The sequence below is a fragment of the Triplophysa rosa genome, linkage group LG17, assembly GCF_024868665.1.
Source record: "Triplophysa rosa linkage group LG17, Trosa_1v2, whole genome shotgun sequence".
In the NCBI taxonomy this organism is placed as follows: Eukaryota; Metazoa; Chordata; class Actinopteri; order Cypriniformes; family Nemacheilidae; genus Triplophysa; species Triplophysa rosa.
Window position 1 is genome coordinate 15,114,335 of NC_079906.1, and position 21,303 is coordinate 15,135,637.

The following is a 21,303-nucleotide window of genomic DNA, read 5'->3' on the forward strand; positions in this document are numbered from 1 at the left end:
ATTACCTGCATGACTGCATGTTTTCATCTGACCATTGTGAATATTGATATCGAAAAGTCTATCTGCCAAATGCATAAATAATATAATATAAATATATAATATAGATTAGGGGCAAGACATTTTCCCAACTTGGGATTTATTGGCTCTGGTAACAACAATACAAAAAAATTAATCATCCTCATTTTCATTACAAAAGAAAGTATGTGACCCCATGCATGCCTTGTAGTAAAAAATATTTTTTTTAAATATAAATATTCGTCCAAATTATAAAACAATTTCACAATCACAACACAGTTTTTCTGGCACAGACAAGGTCCTCATTTTGTACAAGGCTCCACATTCTCAAGAGCTCCTGAGGACCAAGTTTGTGCACCACGATGAGGTTCCTGAAGAAGCAAGGCTCCCTGTTCAAAGGGGTCACTTTACGCTTTATGATCCCGAATGTCCTAAAGGCATGATGCAGCTCAGGGGTAATGTGCAACCTCTGAAGACACATGCCCAAAAACACATCATCTATTGGATAAAGCTCCACGTTCTCGCTGACAATAAACAGCCTGTGGGCCACTTTAGAGGACATGAGGAATCCACCTCCACCCAAATAAGGTGGATAAGGTTCGTCATACAGCTCTTTAGGAATGAAATATTTACTCTGACGGTTCCTGATCGGTTTGGCTTTAAAAATGGTGTCTCCAATGATGAGATTGTCCACCTTGTTCTCCTCGATTTTGAAACCAATTAGTTCCACCAGGTTTTTGCTGTGGACAAACACATCATCATCTCCTTTGAAGATGAACGGTACTTTACTACAGTAGATGTTGAACCACCTCAGAAAATTAACCTCCTTTAGGGTGAGATTGAAAAAGGTGTCCATGAAGTCCCACTGCAGTATGTCCCCAAACGTTCGGTCTTCATACTTAACCAGCGCTTGTAAATTTCGTGCGTCTTTGCCAGTCGACGGAGTGCCTAATAGAAATAAAGTTTTGATGTTCATTCCCCGGATGACCTGTTCTTTACCCCAGGTCTTGCGCACGGCCTCTCGTCGGTCATGTTCTTCAATGACCGACTTTACAACCACAAGAAGATCCACGTCACCGCCACACTTCTCCGGATGATTTAACAACATAGGGAAATACTTGCAGTGTCTGCGCAGGACAAACTGATGAAACCTTGGATTTAAACTGCGAAACCAGTCCTGGCTCCTCATCGTGGAGTTTTCTGTACAGCTAATACTATGCACATCCCAACTTGTCAGTATGGGGTTTTCCGAAGGTTCGAAAGCACCTCCGTGTAATTGGGATGCGTTTCCGAAGCTCCGCATTCTGTTACCGTTGAATGGGAGACATTCGGGTCCGCATTTCTTGTTTTTCAGCCCGACTTTGATGTCTTTGATGTTCGTATCCACCGGTATTAATTTCTGAAGCATAAGTAAAGTTGCAAACGCCAAAGTCAAGCTGACCGCAGTCCTCAAATTCTTCTTCTTTTTAAAGAAGAATTCCATTACGCACGTCCTCAGGTTGTTTAGAAGGCAGTTCATTTGGTGTGACAACGGTTTCCTGACGAAATATATAAAAGGTCCCCTGTTATTAATTTCCCAATTGTTCTGGAAAAAATAAACGGTCCATTAAGGAGCATTGTGACAACGCTGGAAAAGATGCGCTTTTATTCTTCAGCCTGTTACTTTGTTGCCATTTCATAAACTATAGCAACAGGTCCTGCTCTCGTCGAGTTCCATCGTTAAACTGCCAATAACGGGAGGCAGTCATCCTGTAAAACAATCGCTCGTCTGCTCTCCTTACACCTTCACGACCAGGACCCTCCCCACAACACCTAGTTACGACGGGCTCTCTGGTTACACATGACAGCTGGCCAAGCGTGTGAGGGCATCAATATTTACCTATTCAAAACACTTGAATATTAAGCATGAATTGTAAGCAGTCAAATATATGAAACATTTTCTAAAACAAAACACTACACACTTCCCCTCACACACACATACTACAAGATGATGAATGAAGTAGTTATAAGCACTGGACCTGCGTTAACAGAAAATGTAGCATTTAGCGCCCCCCTGTGGTTAATGATCTCTATGCAGACCAAGAAAGAAATTTGTCGTAGGCTAAGATTAACCAAAGGGAATGTTAGAATTTTTACTATCCTAACTCTGTTGGACTCTTGAAGGATTGGGACAAGAGTTGCATTTGGTCTGGAATTGCATAGAAAACAAATATACAGTTTAAACACACTTGTTAAACTCACATGGCCTATAGGGCATGCTGTTTTTTATATAGGCAGGCTAAAAATAAAATGTTAATTTAAACAGCAAAAGCCAACAAACATTGTTATTGATAAATGTGTATAAATGTATAGCGCGTGGACTGTCAGCTGTTTACCATTAAACCCATTACAAAATTCCTTGTAGTTGTAGTTTGTTTTGGGCATTATTCCAGTAGCATTTAATGGTATATTCTGTGTATTTCTGTCCGCCAGATCTAACATAACCACCAACAACATCCCACCAATAGAACCCATCACATTACCTGTAAAACCCCACAGAGACGATGTGTGACAACTTGCCACAATTACAATTTTGCAAAAACCTTTTGTACTAAGAAGAACACAGTTCAGCCTTTCTGTTTACGTTTAATAGGGTGGTGTTTTGTTACTTATGACAATAAAAAACTTAACATAAAAACACAATATGCATAAACATATACAGTATGTGAGTTGTATTATTTTACATCTTTCATCGATAAATCGAACGTGGCTTCAAACTGTAGGTCGCCTGCCTAAAAAGAAGTCTTATTTTTTCTCCGCCCATCTCGTGACTCTTCTTACGTAGTTTATCGGAGGTAGGCGGAGCTTCGGCGGTCACCGGAGATAAACACTCGCAGGATTCCACGCGCTCGGTTTAGACGCCCAAATTTTCAATGAGGGCAAAGCAGGTAAGATTACGTTGTTTTCCTTCTTTAAAATTGTTTTCTTGGTGCAATAGATGCTCATTATAAGTAAGAAAGTACACAATTGGTTTCAGTTTAACTTAGATTTTATTAGAAGTCCGTTTACATTAATTTCGTCTCATTCACCATTTCCAAGCGGCAATGTTGTTGTTTCTTGGGAAAACTGATACATTATTGTGAATTCGTTTATGATTTAACGACTGGGAGCCACAGACGGCGAGGGTGCGGCGCTGTCACTTTAAACCCTCCCGGTGTGAAAAGTTCAGTCAAGGTCACTGTCAGTATCTACCCCACCAACCCCTCCCCACAGTTTCCGTCTGTCTGCGACAGTACGCGTTGTATTGTAACAAAGTGTCAAACACATCCAGGAGCGCGCTAATATTTCATATTCGTTTTGTATTTACAGCGAGCAGAAAAGAGGAGAATCCTGCGCGGTTTGGCGTCTGATATCGTGAACGCGAGCAGAGCGCGACAGATGGCTGGCGACGGCGGAGAGGCCAAACGCTTCCCAAAGAGACCGTTTCACGGCGAGGGGGACGAAAACGCCAGTGCGAATGAGAATGAAAACGTCAAAATTCCGCCCGGAAAAAAGACTTCGAGCGACGCTCGATGCGGGAAAGAACGGCGCGGTAAAGAGAACTCTAGCATTTTGACGCACTGCCGCACGAGCGGCTCTACAGAGGCGAAAATGGACCAGACGGTCGTTTGCGGTTCCCAGACGCGGGAGGACCCGAGCATCTTCGACGAGGACAGCAATCACATCTTCCCGGTGGAACAGTTCTTTGGGAACATGGATGCTGTTCAGGTAAAGCTAAACAGATTTTGGACCAAGTGCAATTGTTTATTTTCATTAGGTACAGGTGTAGAACTGCAGCAAGATAACATCATATTCAGCCTATTAGTTGCCTTAGGCAGTTTCTTGACCCTTTGCCCCAGTAATATAACTCTTGTCATGTTTAATTATCCAGATAAATAACATGCAGCCAAATGGCTTCGTTTACACAGTAATAATAAAATAACATGGCAAGAAAGGACCATGTAAGGATTATTGGAGCAAAGGTCTGTAGATGCTTAGTAGAAATACAGAAAGCATTCAGTTAACCATAATTATGTGCACAATTCATATTCAAAAATTAAGGCAATTACTAGATTTTTGTTTTTGTGAAATATTGCTGTTGTTTCAGGAATACCAACGCAGATCTCCAGGCAGCAAGAGGATGAGCCGGAGAGAGTACAGGAGTCAGCATTTTTATGCCAAAGAGGACAGTGAAGACGAGCAGCTATGAGCATCACTTTCACAGACAGAGCTTAAGCTACACATACTCTGTATGCCACAGTCTGGACATTGAGTCTGACGGAGTCCAGCAAATCGACTGAATCTGCTGTTAAAATGGGCATAATTGGTGAAGTGAGTTGTTTATTTTAAAAGCCTTGTTTGATCTGCAATCGACCCAACTGACTTTGTGTCAAGCAAGAATTGGGCACTTGGGATAGCATGATGAGTTATCATTGATGCGGTCATTTTATCTTTATGAAATGAGGTACAATAGTGATACAGAAAGTGTTCTATCATTGCGGCTCTAGTTATAAATTTAAGAACTTTACACATGTACCATACTCGTGTAGGGTTAAAAGATTGTACAGGAAGAGCGATTTTGTGCTGGTTGTTGTTATATAATGTATAATTATTATGTAAGTTATATAATATTATAAAAGTTGATCCTGTAACACTGGCCAGCCCTAATTTTTCTACCACTAGTCCTTCCTTGATGTGCTCTGAAATCAACAAATTAAAAAAAGTTTCTATACAGATTGTTATCAGTCAAGTGCCTCATGTAGGACAAATTTGCTGTTCAGACGTTGTAAGCAATTTGAACAATAGTTTGTATATTTCTAATGTTCAGAATTTGGCACTTTTAAAAAATTCTCTATTGAGAATGATTAGATTTGTTTTGGAAAAAACAGACATATGCTTAAGATTTGGTGCTGTGTAATTGGAAATAAGAGTATACTACTTGTGTTCTTTGATATGTAAATATTTTTTATTGGTTTAAAACCTCAAATGGAATTCTTAATGTAAATGAAAAGAAAAAAATTTAAATGGAGAACGACGATGTTTTATGCACGTAAGTCCTCCAGGATAAATTTAATGATTTTTTAGATATTTGTATAATTTAATTGGACAGCATTTGCACTAACTTTAAACATTTTAAAATATAGTTTTTATGCCATGTACAAAGTTGTGATTTTATGTTTTTTTTTAATATATTGTTGAGTGATGAATCAAATTTTTGCTACCAAGTGCCTTTTATGCAAAGGACATGTAATTTCTTTGTGAATTTAATGTCAGATCTTAAATGTATTATCATATACAAGCTAAAATACTCCGTCCAGAGAAAATAAACCTCATTAACATCTTTGGAAACTGAGTTGTGTTTATCATTTTCTTTAAATATATGTAATACCATTTTAGTGGTTTGGATGAAGTATTCTATCAGTAATCGACTCAAGGGTTGATGCGATAAATGTTAAATGGTTTTGAAAATCTTTTTGAATGATTGTATTTTTTGTACAAAGAATAAGAACTGGTGTTTGTGATGAGCGTTCCACGGATGTGTGTTGTACAAGACATTCTGTTCCCAAACATGCATGCAATAGCTGATGATGCAATATTTATCAGATTATTTGATGGAAAGCTCTTTGGCTACAGGATGTAAACATCTAAACAAGAAAGGAATAAAACCAGGGACTCCTGAAACATTTTCAAAATTCTTTAAATAAACCAATAAAAATGTATATGTATATGTATGGAATGTACAAATATAAAATTACAGTTAAAAAGCCCTGGGAAGGTTTTTCTATTGGTTTATGGACAAATATTGAATTGGTTTACAAAAATTAAGTTAACTTAAATTTACAATAAGAAAATTTGCAAACTTGAAGCACAATATAGCCTAATAATAATAAAAATAGCCCTGAGAAGTTTAGTACTTGAACCAGTGCTCGTGATTCAGCGAAGCTAAAATTTGCATACTAAGCTGCATATTTCATAAGAAGGTTATGAAGGTCCTATTCATTTCTTGACCCATTTGTAGATTTTTCGTAGATCGCAGTGGAGCTCATGGGCCCCTTTCTTATGGCAGACGATGTGAACCAATTTGAGATTCTCTCTTGTGAACAGCAGTTTGTAAAAATAATCCAGATTTATTTCACTGCTCTTTTTCTTCTTCAGTGCCTCAACAAGAGTGGGGATGACAGTTCTCTTCTTCTCTATTCTGAAGAATAGATTCGAGTTTACAAACAACAGTTAGTTCATATAACTGAAAACTTGGCTTTTAATTCCATAATCCTATTCCCCCATTCAAAAATGCATTTTATGATTTATACATATTACAAATGTGTGAAAAAGCATATTTAACAACACTCACATGTGGTCCAGATTCCAGGTGCTAAAAATTATTCTGCTTTCACGGTTCCCATATGGGTTTATTGAATGGAAAAATGTGCACTCGTTCACATCGAAGGCACCCTGTTGGAGTACAAGTATTTTATGGTCTCATAAAAAAAAGGTACACTACTCTACCAGTGGGACAAAAGCAGCCACTGAGTTATCAACCCAATTAGAACAGCAAGATGAGTTAAGACATTATTTGATTTATGTTCAACTTCACAGGGAAATGTGCTTGGCTGAATGAGACTTTGTTCCATCAGAAATCACAGATCATGTGAATGAATCGCAGTACCTCGCAGGAGAACCAGCCCTCTTCAGTACACAGCCTGTGGACGTCTTTCTCTGATCGATCAAAGTAGGCACCATTGTAGCGCACGGCCTTCAGTTTCTCTGCCAACATCTCCGCCACCTTTTTATATTCATTTTTTGTCTTGGCATTGGAAATGACCTTTGTTTGTCCATCAACCTACAGACCAAACATAATCTCATTTAGAATGACTGCAGGTTGATGCTTTCCTTCACGGCATGTAAACTAAATGTAATAAAAGATCAAATAGTAAAAAAAATAGTGCAGCACCTCTTTCAAATATCCACGAATTCTGCTCTCACAGTTATATTTCATGTACGCAGACTTGGTCTTAAACCGGACATGGATTCCTAAGATTAAGACATTGAGGAAAACTGAGAAAGCATTCACACGCATTGAACACAAAAGGCAATTTACGTTAAACATGTCGACTATAAGTATCCTAGTATATATTTCTGTGGGAAGCTTAATGATAAACTAAAGCTGTACAATAGACATACAATAAGTGTACGATTACTATTGTATGTTCATCTCATTCTATCAACATTATCATATTTATAAAAAGACCATACTGTTGAATCCATAAAATTGATCCAATATTTCATTTCAAGTATTTAAAGTCAACACTTCTATTAGCTGTGGTTCAAGATCCTCTTATGTTACAATGTAGAAATAAAATCACATGTTCACATGCCAGCAGTGTAAATTGATGGATGCCTCTCATTTTTGAAGAAAAGTCAATAAAATCGAATAAAAACCCAATTACCTTCAAACCACTCCTTATCTTCTCTGCTCTCCACCTGTGAATTGTCCTTCAGATTTCTCAGAATGTCTCCAAATATTTTGCGTCGTTTCGGAGAATGTTCATCCGATAGAAGAGTCCTGGCGGCATCGATCAGCTGCTCTGTGTGTCCATCCAAACCTAGGACTTGATTTATTTCATAAACAACTGCAGAATTGAAAAGCCACAATGTCATAATAGAGCATTTTAAGACAAAAAATCTTAAAAAGCATTATGTTTGTTTATTATTTTCAGAAGCCTATATTCTGTTAATGAAATAGATAACTCACAACCATAGTTCCAACTTTCTCCCTCTGAGAGGAGAACAAGTTCTGTATTTTCAGGGAGATTTTGGAAATAATCTTCAGTAACTACTGTTCCATCTTCGTATAAGCAGATATGTACACCGATGCTGGATACCTGTAAAACAACATGAATACGTTTGTAAACAAAACTATTTTAAATGACATCGCGGCGATTGATGACGATTACCTTTAGAAAATGACACCCCTTTTTAATAAGCTCTTTTAAGCTAACAGCCGCAACTCCGTATTTTTTGGCATTGTGGGCACTTCTTATCTTAAACATTTTGGGTTTTGTTTTGTGCATATTTACTGTACTTTTCCCCACTGATACAAACTTCCTCCTTCGCCTTTTGCCAGCGATCAAAACAACTACATTGCCATCTTGCGGACATGCATTAAAACAACATGACTAAATTTGAAAATCATAAAACCATGCTACCATCAAGTTATGGTTAGGAATAAATTATACTATGATAAATTATATATAACAAAAATGACTAAATGATTTCTAAGTTATTTTATTTGTTTTTTTAAACAGCGTGATAGTTTCAAAACACCCCGGTCCACGAGGGGGCGGTAAACAACAGCTCTTGCGCTTCTACACACTCGTGCAGAAGAAGAGCGCCAAACCTCTCTTTACTTCACCCTGGCAACGGCTGACAACGCTATGGCAACAACTAGATGCCTGTTCCTGACAGCTAGCTAGGCTTATACGGTAAACGGACAGTCATTTTGTCTCAAAATGTCGAAACGAGTTATTTAGTAAATTTTATCAGTTATGCTGATAGATACATGCGAAGAAAGCGGTAACAGGAGAAGGACAGAGTGAAACTGTTGTGTACTGCAGAGATTTGGAATGAATGACAAGTCTCGATGTGTGATTTAGTGTCAACACTCCGCATCTGATGTTAATGAAGTAACGTCTGCGGGAGTGATTTAACATCCATTAAAACTCATAGACGCTTTTAGGGATGTTTGCCAAGGAACATTAACGCTGACCGACAGCCACCGAGAGTTTCCCTGATAGAAGTGAAGAATCACACATGTCTAAGTGGAAAGAGGTTTTCGAAAGAAACCGAGTGATCCCACCTCACACTCAAACTGCCCGACAAGCTCAAGTATCTTCTCAAGGACTCAAGCTGGTCTTCAAGCAGATCGATGGACTTCACGTAAAACAGGTGGATATTTCATTTAGATGAATGGTTATTTTTAGTTCAGTAGAAAATAAAACATGGATATTAACGTACAACATTGACATTCTTTTCCCCAAATTTTAATTACCTTTAATGTTGGGTGACGTAATTATATTATTTAAAAACATTTTAAGCAACATTTACTAAGTTTAATATCAATTCACCCATGTCACACTGCAGTATACTACTGTCACGGCTCAATATGTCATGTCACTTAAATAGCAACATTTTAAAACATCCCTGTGAAAGCCTAGCAAGTCATTGATTATAGAGACTGATGATAGTACTTCTCTTTTGTCCTCCCTTCCCATCCCCTGGTTGGCATGGCAACAGTCAGAGGAGCCCCATGCACCCAGGTGTCAGCTGCATGTGACCTTGTACGACTCGGGTCACCAGCACTTCTTTGGACGCACGTGGAAGAGCGGGTCACACTCTGTCAGTGGCACAGCGGGTCAGCCCGGTCGAGTGCTCATCAATGAGGTAGAGTGATTTATTTCATACTGACTGATGATACAGAGATTCCTGTGCTCATTCTGAAGCGCTCATCCCAATGTCACATTCAGTGTCAAGAGGTGAACCCTTTAAAGTGACAACTGTAACATTGCAGTGGTTTGGAACTTCCTTGAAGAGATCTTTACAATTAAGCTGTCTCAGGCTTGAGAAAGAAGCTTGGCACATGTCATTTTCTCTAGTGTCTTGTTGTCTCACTCTGTAACTGGGAATTTTGCAGGACTGGAGGGCAGTTTCAAGTTTCACAGATCTATGTTTGATTCCTGTCAGTGTTGAAATCTATGTAGTTCTGAATTGTTCCAATGGTTATGTGTGGGTGTACTTAAAAACAGGCTTTCTATTATGCCACTAGGGCAATGTATTATTACATTTTTGCAGCTAGGGTTGTCATGGTACCAAAATGTCAGTGGTGTCTAAGGTGCCTATTGAATACACTGCTTTATGGGAAAAAAAGTGAATATATTTCATATCAATGGACCCTGTAATATGCTGTAATATTTAATTCTTTCTTGTGTTAATTAGATATTTCCTATTGAAACAGAAAGTTTAGACTTTTGTGTCACAACATTAAACTATAATTTTATGCTTTGGGTGGCAGGTGGTATTAGTGCGGGGATATTTCTCATTTCAGAGAGCCTTAGGTTGGACAAAAATGTATTTACTGTGTAGTTCAGGAAGACATTTATGGGGCTTGAACAAAATGAAATAATGACATGCAGCTTTCAAGTATTTTCAATCAATTAACTTGTGATTCAGGTGTCAATCAAATTATAACAAATTTAACATTAGATAACACTATAAGCATTAGAACAAAGATGCAAAATAGTCTAGTCTAGTCATCTGAAAAGTATCAGTCTACTGACAAGTTTTCTATTTTTAAGAGGAAAATATACATGTCATGTGACAAAAAGGAAGCACTTTTTTGTGAGACAGCATTCTTTGCAAAATGTCTGTGAATTAAAATACGCAGAACAGAAGCAATAATACCCAACAAATTGAGAAGGGGTGGCTCTTCATTTATAGACCACAAAATATATATATATTTAATTTTCATGTGTCCATTTATGAGGATTTATGGATGTGACAATTCCGTTATGGATGTGACAAGTCACTTAGCTGTTTATGGACAATTGTGTGTTAAAAACAAACAAAAAATGCTTTAAAAACTTTAAGAGAGACTTCATGGGCCAGCCACCAAATATCGACCTCTTAACCATCAAGTACGGTGAAAACATTTGGTAAAAACTGGATTTTTTATCTTAAGGTTGACTTTTGTATGGAATAGCCAAATGGTGCTTTAAAGTTTTAAGGTTTATTGTTTAAGTATGTTGAAGTAATTTAGAATGTGGAAAAACTACTGTAGAAAAACTAGTATGGTTAAATTATTACTTTAGTATTGACTTGGTCCTAAGGGCCAAAGTACCAAGCTATCAGATGCACAGATTAAGGGCAAACTTGTTTCTTATCTTTGATTCGCTTCACTTTGTTTCTGTTCCGGTTCATATGATCAGTGTTGGCAGTAAACAGTAAACACAAACTGAACCCAGCACAGTTTATTACAGATGATAGACGTGTTCTGGCCTCTCCGAGCGAGCACAATAACGGCCCACATCTGATGCTGAAATTTACTCTCCAGAAGACCGCACATGCCTGGCACCTCTGTAATTCCCTTAAATCTTCCTATTATGGTCTTTCGGTTCCATGGAGTGAAAATAAAGTTCTTGAAAATGTCAGTTCTGTGAATCAGACCACATCTAACGTCTGGAGCATGCCCCGTTTGCCCTCAACCCGTAATATCGTGTGTTAACATCTCTTCCCACACAGCCGTGTGGATCTGCATATTGCATTGAAAATTGCATGGCCCTCTTGCCTGCCTGTCAAGCGTTTGCATCTTTTGTTATCTAATCATCGGTTACATGATTGCGTCGCCCTGCACACCAGTGTTATTCGCTCATTAGCCAGGCTAATCCATTTTCTGCTGTCTAACACACCGAGCGAGAGTTCTTGTTTAGAAATTGTCATGTGTTGATTTCCAACACTGTGAACGGGAAAGCAAAATAAAACGTCTGCTGTTCTCCAAAATCCCAGGAGCAGCGACAGTGCAGAGGAGGGACCGTGAGATCACATAAGGTCTGTCAGGCATGATGGATCTGTTTTAATATACGCCGCAGAGAAACATGCCAAACACAGGAGTGATTATAAAGGAATAGATTTAAAGTGAGAATATCCCCCCGGCCCGGCTCCAATAGAAGCATGTTATGACAAAACGGATGTTTGTGTGGGGAGGTTAGTAGATCTAATTTTGTCATTGACCTTCAGTTAAAGGCTGCTAGATTTGAATGTCTCTGTTGATTTAGGTGAAACGGAAGTGGTTTGTTGGATTAAGTCTAATTTAACATGGATTTTCAATTGGATTTTCACCGTTATCATTATGGCACAAGAAGATGCTTAGTTTCTGGAGGAATCGTTGAAGTTGTAACTCCTGTTGTGAACCTCATTAGATGTTTCCTCTGCTGGGGATATTGGAGTGTCACACCGGCCTGCCATTTGTTTACGTCCAGCGTTTTTAAACCTCATAAATCACAGGTTGTGCTCAAGTTCCGGGAAACATAGATTGTGCATGTTGGGACCATAAAGCACCATGGCCTGTAGAGGGCAGTCCTGTCACATAGTTGGAAAAGTGTTGCTAGGTGGTTCAGAAGAGTCAGGCTTCTTCCATTCATTGCCTCTGTGTCTGTGCTCACTTGTGCTGGGCCCTGCACAGAAAGAACGTGTTAACAGAGAACTGTGTTTATATACTCATAGCTTCTCACAGGGAAATGTCCAGATCATATTTCATCCCAAAATGAAAAGACAGAACAAGAAATTTATTTTAAATACCCTTTTATTATTGTCCTGTGACATTATTTTCAGGAACATTTTGCACGTTTCTCCCAAACGCATTACTGTAAAGCAAAAAGTGAATAGTCACGTTCTCTTTGCTGTGATATGAAAAAATATTGTTCTCATAACTTTGTTGGCACTTACCACTGCCACTTTTTCCTAAATGTTACATTCCTCAATCTTATGTTTTGTTGCCCTGCAACATATTTGGTTTTCTGTTTTTTTATTAAACTTTGTTCTTGGAAATTCTGCTGATTTTAAAATGGAAAAAAATTGAATGTTTTTGTGTAATAATTTTATAACATAAAGGAGACATAGCAAAGGTATGATGTATCCGGTTTTTTGTTATGATGGACACAAAATGAGATATTTTGAAGAATCTAGGAAAGCAAACAGTTCTAGGGTAACTTTGACTACCATTTTAATTTTTCCTAATATGGGGGGGGAATTTACTAATGTTAAAGCCAGCATGATACGGAAATAGCCCCGCCCTCTCGCCATTCCTCATGACCGGAAATGAAGAGAGGTCGTTTCGAGGGGGGGAGGAGGTTAACTTTTTAACATTTTAAAGATTACAAGTGCAAATGAATTAAAAAAAAGATATGCAGGGATAAATAATTTCAAATTAATACTGCAACACTGTGTAAAACAATTAGAATGACCATTTTTAATTTCATGCCGACTTTAAGTTTAACAAATATAACCTTATTTAAAAGCTTTTCTTTACATTACCTTCTTTACATTGTTACCTTCCTGACTTGTCAAGAGGCTTCTTGTCTTCACAAAGACCTTTGACCCTAAAACCTTCAAAACAGGATTAAAGTATTGACTTGCACCTAATTGGACACCGCCACATCTGTCCGACCAATTAGCACAACATTTTATGACATGCGGCAGCACTCTGTAGATAACTTTTAGCACTTGTTAGTGCTTATTTAGTTGGCTATGCCCACAGTCTGTGCTAAATTAGAAAGACTTTATGGACAGCCAGAAGTTCATTAAATTCTTGTTTAATTAGTTGAGAGAAAATAGTTTTTTAAATGCAGTATGATGTAGTGTAAGGGGACATCCATTCATCCATTCAGTCAGGCTAGTTTTCTCCAATGAGAGGCTCCCGGCAGACATAGCGCCAGCGACACCCGTGTCAGGTGCTTATCTTCATCTCTTCAACTCTCACAGCGTTCAATAGGCTGGACTGCAAGGTCTACAGCTCTCCATCATCTGGCATGATTCACGTTCTCAGTCTGTGAGAGCCATTTCAGTACCCCTTTTAACTCTTCCACCCGTTCTGACAAAAACCTAGAGATTCATTTCAATTATATATGTGGCTCGTCCGTCGCCCAGGAAATAATCAATATTTCAGCTGATGGAGAAGCAAACATCCCTGTGAGCAGCCGGTCCTTAAAGACGTTCTCACCCTTCGCAGCCACAGGGCGGCTCTTGACAGATAGGAGGGAAAATCTTTAACATTTACATTTTATGCACTTGGAAGACGCTTTTAGCCAAAGCAACTTTCACACATAGCATGCTGTAACATCTGTTTTTAAATAGTCTTTCTATGTAAATTCAGACTGTGTACAAATAGTGTATGTCTACAATGTGCGTAAAAATGTCACAGTATAAAGTGATGCAATACTAATAATTCAGTTATAGTTTATTTAAAACGAAAATGTTAACATGTTGTGTTGCATGCCTTTTGTATTTCTAAGTTTAATGATGACAGAAGAATTTGTTGCCTGTTTGCTGTTGTGATGCAGTATTCACATTTTGAGTATAAGGTTAAAAGGACAGTTCACCCAAAAATGAAAATTCTGTCTTAATCTACTCACCCTCTTGTTGTACCAAATCTGTATAAATGTCTTTGTTCTGATGAACACAGAGAAAGATATTTGAAAGAATGCTTGTAACCAAACAGTTCTTGGCCACCATTAACTACCATAGTATAAAAAATAGCTTTATAAATGTCTTTGCTCCATTGAACACAGAAGAAGATATTTTGAGAATGTAGGAAAGCAAACACTTTTGACTACCATTTAAATTTTTCCTATTGTAGTTAATGGTGGCCAAGAACTGTTTGGTTACAAGCATTCTGCCAAATATATTTCTCTGTTTTCATCAGTACAAAGAAATATATACAGATTTGGAACAACTCAAGGTTGCGTAAATGATGACAGAAGTTATTATTTTTGGTGAACTGTCCCATTAAACTGTTTTTTTAGTTTATTAACCACTTGAAAGTGGTCACGATGTAGGGTCTCTGTGCAATGCAGACACCTGACTGATTGAAAATGAAATTCATTTCAAATATATATATATATTTTTAATTTAATTTCAATCGATTTGTTTCTAGATGTCTTTAAAAAGTCAAAATGTTTTTGGCAGCAGTCTCATTTTGTTCCATTTCATTGCCCTCCTTTCAGCTTCATGAACATTCAAATGTATAGCATTCAAGATATACGTTTTAGCAGCTTTTGCCTTCCCTGGGAATAGATCCCATGATCTGCCATTGCTTGTGCCATGCTTAACCAGTTTACCCAGAAGAAATCAACAAAGTGAATTCTACATAGTGCACAGTTAGAATATAGATAGATTGTGAGTGATGAGGGGGGAAAGTGCTCGGCAGATGAGAGAAGGAATAAGAGGCACTGAGCGAAAACATTTCTTTGAAGAATATTATGAAGAGAGAGAAGAGAGGGCAAAAGAATTGTTTGGTCTCCACAGTGTGAATGTAATTCTCCAATCAACACTCCCCATGGCTTCATCTGCTGCTCTCCTCATGTCTATCCTAGTCTCAATCTAACCTCTCCACTCCCCCTCTTTATTCTCTTCTCTAAAGACTCAAGCTCTTGAAAGCAACTTGTGTCTTAATGTTGCTACATGTGTTAAGAGTGTGTGCGATTTGTTCTTTCTTTTAAATCAAAGAACGACTGCTCTTATGTGTTTTTGAAACATGAGCACCATACAGAGGAGTCTTTAGATGTGTGACATTATGGATTTAACGGTTCTATGTGACTGGTTGATGTATGAGCTCAAAGCTGAAATGACTCATTTTGGCAGCATTACTTTTCTGACATCTTAGGCTTGCTACAGTAGATTAAAAAGTAAATTCACTCAGGTGACTGAAAAGAGGCCGAACATTTTTTTACATTTTCAATTTGTCAGCCAGCGATGCTTTTAAAATGTACACTCTAAAAATTGCTGTCTTATTTTAACCCAATGTTGGATCAAAAATAGACAAACCCAATTGTCGAGTTGTAATAAAATGAATTTATGCTTGGTTGTTTCAATCCAGTATTCTGGGTTGTTTTAACCCATTGTTGGGTCAAATATATCGATGTGTTGGGTTTGTCCATATTTGACCCAACAATGGGTTGAAATATGTCACAATCCTGCCTCTCTTATTCATGCTTTTCTAGTCTGGCCATGTATCCATGCAAAAAATAGATTTGTATTTATTTAACTAGCAAAATAATTTTTAACATTTAAAATTTAGCTTTAGCCTTTTTGCATAACTTTATTATTACTTTACATTGTTTTTTATTGCTTCACGATCCTGATTTTACTTTGGACATTAAATAAAAAAAAGTAAAGAACACATTATAGTCACATGAAGCATGCTTCTCTTTGATTCATATTTGCTTATGTTTAAGTAGTTATTACCTTGCAAAAGCTTTGATAATTGCTTGGTTTCATGGTTTTCAAGTATAAGGGCATCTCTTGTAACCTTTACATATTGGGATCTACCTGACTTTGCAAGTTTATACAAAGTTCTAGATCAATTTGTGCTAAAATACATTATGTAAGGTTGGTCTTGGATGTCAAAAGCAAAAATGGAAGCATTTAAAAAGATAAGCCTGCTTATTTTGTCGTCCTTATTATGCACATTTTTATAGTTGCGTTTGTTCATTTGCCTTTAGCTTTGTTTCCCCATACTGTGTCATTACAGACCTGCAAACCAAAAACTTCTGTGCAAACATCTTTGCAAACAGCTGGACCATAAAAGCTCTCTCCCATTTAGCTGTTCTGTGCATATAGTTTGTTTGAAGTCAAGTCATGAGTCAATCCGGTTTCAGGCACTTGAACACAAACAAGGAACGACTGGATTGTTAGTGGCCCCTATATGGATTGTTAGTGGCCCCTATAGTCCCTTTGAAATGTTCTTCATTACTTCTTTATGATGTTTAATTGTGTCTCTGCTCTTAGCCCGAAGGTTTCGTCACTTTGAGTGAGTGCAAACAGCAGTTCAATCCACAGCACAACTTTGGAAATTACATTCCTGCTCTTCACCCTCTAGTAGGTTTTTTAGATGCATTTAAGTTCTTCTGAAAAAATGGAAATCGCTAAAGCTCCAGCAGCACTTAGGCTGATGTTTTGAGCGATTTTGTGTATTTAGCCAGCTGACAGAGATGGATGCCCTTTGCATCGCAGATGAAGGAGATGTCGCGTGTGCGTGTGATTGTGTGTGCGTGCACGCTTGCATGTTCTCCATAGCGTTCAGTCTACATTTCATTCCTGTGGCGAGTGTGGGGTGTCAGCTGATTTTCAGGATCATTAAAGTTGGGCTTCATCATGATCATTTTGGTGTAAATGTGGACTGGGGCTATTTTTAGATATACTGTGTATAATGGGCCACAGATTTTTGCTTAAGAAATACATGCAACCTGTTGCGTGATGAATTCTCTCGGTGCAAGTAATGAACATTTCAAGTTTGCTCAGCTTAAAAATGGCCTCATCTAAAGAGGTCAAAGATTTAAAGGGCTGTCTTGAAATATAAGTTTTGCAGAGGAAACATTAGATATTTGTGAAGTCAAAAACATACTTTATAATTTTTTAGGATTTGTGTCCGTTAAGAAAAAGTCACAGGGCTATCTATTTTGCATAGCAAGAAGAATTTGCATTATTGTTCTTCCATAAAATGTTTTGCAGCTTAAAGGGATAGTTCACCTAAAAATGAAAATTCTGTCATCATTTTCTCTCCCTCTTGTAATTTTAAACGTGTATGATTTTCTTTCTTCTGAAAAACACAAAAGAAGATAAAGAATGTTTGTTACCGAATAACAGCGATACCCATTGACTTGCATTGGTTTTGTGTCTATACAACAGAAGTGAAAGGATACCGCCATTGTTAGGTTACCAACATTTAACAATTTGATCTTTTAGACTGCGAGAAATTTAGTTTTGCATGTTAGATCCAAGTTTAGGTGTTTACAAAAGACTGTTTTTTAATAAATTATGGCTATTATGGTAGTCAATGGGGGCAACATCTGTCTGGTTATAAGCATTCTTCCAAATATCTTTCTCTGTGTTCATCAGAACAAAAAAATGTATACAGATTTCTCGAAGGTGAGTAAATGATGACAGAATTTTCATTTTTGGGTGAAGTATCACTTAAAAGCTTTCATTCGTTTTATAGTCTTTAGTCTCCAGATTTGTGTTAACTTTTCAAATTTGCTTATTTATCTTTCCCTGTGTCTCGAACCCCAAAACATCACTGCTCATTAAAATACTTGTCAAACACTCTGTGTTTGTTATTGGGTTTGCGTGACTTGTTTTTGTGTTCGACTCGACATGAAGAATCTGAACGCCGTCCTCGAAGGGACGTCGAGGTCGTGATTTTTAATTTGGGTGCTGTGAGCAGAGCTTTTCCAATTCCCACCAAAATAAACAAACCATGGCGTGGGCATCCGGCCTGAGGGCAGAGCTGCAGAAACAACACAGCCAAAGTAAATAGAGTCCAAAGTCAAACAAACACCTCACAGACCTAACAGACTCCTCTCCACATATTGAAATGCAGCTGTCTGCCACTCACTCATTCATTACGGATACTGTTTCAGCATAGTGGTTTTAATAGGCAAAATATATTGTATAATAATAAAATATATTATATAAAATAATAACATTGTAATTTTTACTGTTTTAAGAGGCTAGAATGGGCAATAGCTAACTGGTAAGTCTGATTCCTTTTCCAGATTTGTTGAAATTGTGAACAGTTTTAAAAGTCCATTCACAACAAGAATATAGCTATAAAGATAATCATAACAAAGTATATTAATGTCCACACAAACAGATGCTATAACATTATATGCTAAAGGGGTTGTTCACCCAAAAAAGAGAATTGAGTAATTTACTCTAAGATGATTCAAACCTATATAAATTTTGTTGTTCTGCTGAACACGAAAAAAGATATTTGGAAGATATTTGTAACCAAATGGTTCTAGGTCACTATTGAGTACCATAGTAGGAAAAGAAAATTACTATGGTAGTCAGTGGTGCCCCAGAACTGTATGGTTCCCACATTCTTCAAAATATGTTTTGTGTTCAACGGAACAAAGAAATGTATACAGGTTGTGAAAAACTGGTGGGTAAATGATGACAGAATTTTCATTTTTGGGTGAACTATGCCTGTAGCAAAAACATTTGATAAGCTTTTAAGCTGCAGTTTTTTCGAAAGGATTTTCTTTGGCTGTCAAAGTTTTATTGTTCTAAAAGCGATCCCAAAGATTTTGTTATCAATAATGGTGTGATGTGGATTCTGTTATTCTCTTGATTTTAACTTTTTTTCAAAGTTATAGTTATTGGTAGGGACACACCGAAATGAAAATTCTGGGCCGACACCGATACCGAAAATTCAGGATGCACTAGACCGATAACCGATACCGAAAATTAGTTTTAAAAACTTAGAAATCGTTTTTACTGAATTCTATTAATAACACACACTAAAACCACAAAAATGAAGGAGAACATATTTTAAAACAATACAACAAATATGATTTTCCTTGTCATTTTTTACCAATCATCTAAACATTGTAGTTCTAGAATTATTAGGCATTATATATGCATAACAGTAGTCAAGTTATAGTCAAAGTTAAACTCATATAAGAAGTTTATATATGGTGCACATATATCATTTTAATGAAAATAACAGGCAGAACACAGAGGGGCAGTGAATCTTTCCATGTAAACAGGCTTAACATGAGCTTCAGGGATATCAGCACCTGCCGGATGACGGTCCACGTGACCTACATCATCAGTTACTGACAGTTCGTTCGGCTGATCATTCACGTCTGTGAAGAGTCTGTTGCGTTTAAAGTTCGGCTTTGAAACGAGCACGAGTCAATGCGCGTGATCTCCGACAATAAAGAAACATAAAGCCGATCACGCGCAGTTGCGCATCACACAGAGCTTGCGTGTCATTTTCTGTTCGCTGGTTTTGAGCTTTTATTGTTATACTGTATGTATTAGTTTTAGACTTTGTTATGGCGCGCTTACATAATCGGCCTTTGATAACAGCTATAGTGAGAGAGTGAACGCACTGAAGGGAAGCGCGGGCGCTGGATATTTCGGCCAGAAACCGATGCCATTTTCGGCCGAAAATTTTCGGCAGCCGAAATTTCGGTGCATCCCTAGTTATTGGTGTGAATGGGCTTTTAGATTGTAAGATTTATAGTTCCATAGTTTGAACTTTAAATTCTGATTGGATGTGCTTCAAATCGAAAATGATTTATTTGCAAATCAGACATTATCAGGGCAGTACAGTCATTAGTTTCCTCACTATTCTGATCTCTTCTCAACAGCTCATGGCTTGAGGTCTCTGCAAATCACCTAAATAAGCCCTGATTCCCTTTAAATGCTTCAAAAGGAGCAGCTCTCCACTCATTATGCTCAACTTGTTACTCAGAGCCAGTTTAGAATTTGAATGAATCAATTCTGCAGCACGTGGCTAACTCTCCAATTAATCCTCGGCAAAATGATTTGGCTTCTCTCTGTCCAAACAAGCCTTCCTCTCAGAATGTATATTCTCATCTCACTTCACCTGCCCAGACAGTGTAAATTCCTACACTTGTGAGCGAGGGAAGGTAATAGCGGTGATCAGAGGAGGTTAATCCAGGTTATCCTGCCAGCACTGCAGAATTGATCGATGAGGTCAGTGGAGTTTACCTGCGGGCTACAAATGTCCCTTAAACTGAATCAACTGCTTCTTGTCCCTCAGACCCCTTTTGCACATCCTGCTCAACTTAATTGAGTTGTTTGTATCGATTTGCTACTCTTGTGTGTTGGGATACATCTAGCCGTTGAGAGTTTTTAAGGGTTTGGGTGTTTATGTAAATATGCCACACAATAGCACAAAAATGAAGCCTGATGTGTTATTATGACCAATCATGCACAATTACAGCGAGAAAACTGCCCGGGCACTTTGACTGAAGGATGATTCATGTTGTTCTTAGCAGAAAACCGAAGACGTAAATTGATGTCATGATGTGTGCGGAAAAACATTGTAAAGTTTCTATTGCAGTGATTTTGCATAGAACTACAACTGTTACTATACTAGTTGCTTGCTTTACCCTAAAGAATTGTCAATAAAATTCATTTACAGTACAACTGTACTGTAATATACATAAATATTCTGTCCTCCCTGATGGTCAGTGTTGGGTAAGTTACTCTCAAAAAGTAATTAATTACTAGTTACTAATTACATATTCAATAGTGTAATTAGATTACTGTACAAATTACTCTCTCCAAAATGTATTTAGTTACTTATTACTAATTACTTTCTATATCTTATATCAACCTTGATTAGTTAAGTGATTCAAGTATAGACATGAAAGGGCTCTTTTAATTCATTTAAATAAATAAATAATATTAAACTACATAAAGTACTCTTATTAACTGACCAAAGTATTACAAATGTGAGAATTATACATTAAAGCACAGATTTTAAAGTTAGACTTTGAATTTTGATGTCAATTCCACTATTACACACACATATATTACACAAGTATTTAGTTTAATTACATCAAAAGTAACTGTAATTAAATTACAGAAAAAATAAGAGTAATCCCTTACTTTACTTTTTCAAGGGAAAAGTAATTAAATTACAGTAACTAATTACTTAGTAACTAGTTACACCCAACACTG

General features: G+C 37.4%; 4 protein-coding genes across 4 annotated transcripts in view; 2 read left to right on the top strand and 2 right to left on the bottom strand.

Moving 5' to 3' along the window:
• Positions 1-116: 116 nt before the first annotated feature.
• b3gnt7l (UDP-GlcNAc:betaGal beta-1,3-N-acetylglucosaminyltransferase 7, like) lies at positions 117-2,484 on the bottom strand. Its single transcript, XM_057356653.1, has one exon. It carries the CDS (start codon positions 1,532-1,534, stop codon positions 284-286), a length of 1,251 nt encoding a protein of 416 aa, XP_057212636.1. The 5' UTR covers positions 1,535-2,484; the 3' UTR covers positions 117-283.
• Positions 2,485-2,824: 340 nt separating this feature from the next.
• On the top strand, positions 2,825-5,362 carry lg17h1orf174 (linkage group 17 C1orf174 homolog). The gene is made up of 3 exons (XM_057356660.1): positions 2,825-2,942; positions 3,364-3,762; positions 4,142-5,362. The coding sequence occupies exons 1-3, from the start codon at positions 2,928-2,930 to the stop codon at positions 4,241-4,243; spliced, it is 516 nt and encodes a 171-aa protein (XP_057212643.1). The 5' UTR covers positions 2,825-2,927; the 3' UTR covers positions 4,244-5,362.
• A 388-nt stretch (positions 5,363-5,750) lies between these two features.
• Positions 5,751-8,152, bottom strand: dffb (DNA fragmentation factor, beta polypeptide (caspase-activated DNase)). The gene is made up of 7 exons (XM_057356654.1): positions 7,989-8,152; positions 7,787-7,916; positions 7,482-7,664; positions 6,986-7,065; positions 6,701-6,874; positions 6,386-6,486; positions 5,751-6,232 (listed from the first exon to the last, which is right to left on the bottom strand). The coding sequence occupies exons 1-7, from the start codon at positions 8,103-8,105 to the stop codon at positions 6,031-6,033; spliced, it is 987 nt and encodes a 328-aa protein (XP_057212637.1). The 5' UTR covers positions 8,106-8,152; the 3' UTR covers positions 5,751-6,030.
• Positions 8,153-8,430: 278 nt separating this feature from the next.
• Positions 8,431-21,303, top strand: part of LOC130568214 (nephrocystin-4-like) — a 125,850-nt gene continuing 112,977 nt past the window's right edge. Inside the window, exons 1-2 of the mRNA XM_057356932.1 lie at positions 8,431-8,979; positions 9,328-9,474. Of these exons, the coding sequence (XP_057212915.1) occupies positions 8,845-8,979; positions 9,328-9,474 (282 nt within the window). The 5' untranslated portion in view covers positions 8,431-8,844. The remainder of the gene's footprint in view (positions 8,980-9,327; positions 9,475-21,303) is intronic.

Excerpts from the sequence above, each read along its gene's own strand:
- lg17h1orf174 (XM_057356660.1), top strand. Across the intron at positions 3,763-4,141 it reads GGAACATGGATGCTGTTCAG|GAATACCAACGCAGATCTCC; the intron begins GTAAAGCTAAAC and ends CTGTTGTTTCAG.
- b3gnt7l (XM_057356653.1), bottom strand. The coding sequence starts at position 1,534 with ATGAACTGCCTTCTAAACAACCTGAGGACGTGCGTAATGGAATTCTTC.
- dffb (XM_057356654.1), bottom strand. The coding sequence starts at position 8,105 with ATGCACAAAACAAAACCCAAAATGTTTAAGATAAGAAGTGCCCACAAT. Across the intron at positions 7,917-7,988 it reads AGGGGTGTCATTTTCTAAAG|GTATCCAGCATCGGTGTACA; the intron begins GTAATCGTCATC and ends GTTGTTTTACAG. Across the intron at positions 6,487-6,700 it reads AGGGCTGGTTCTCCTGCGAG|GGTGCCTTCGATGTGAACGA; the intron begins GTACTGCGATTC and ends GTACTCCAACAG.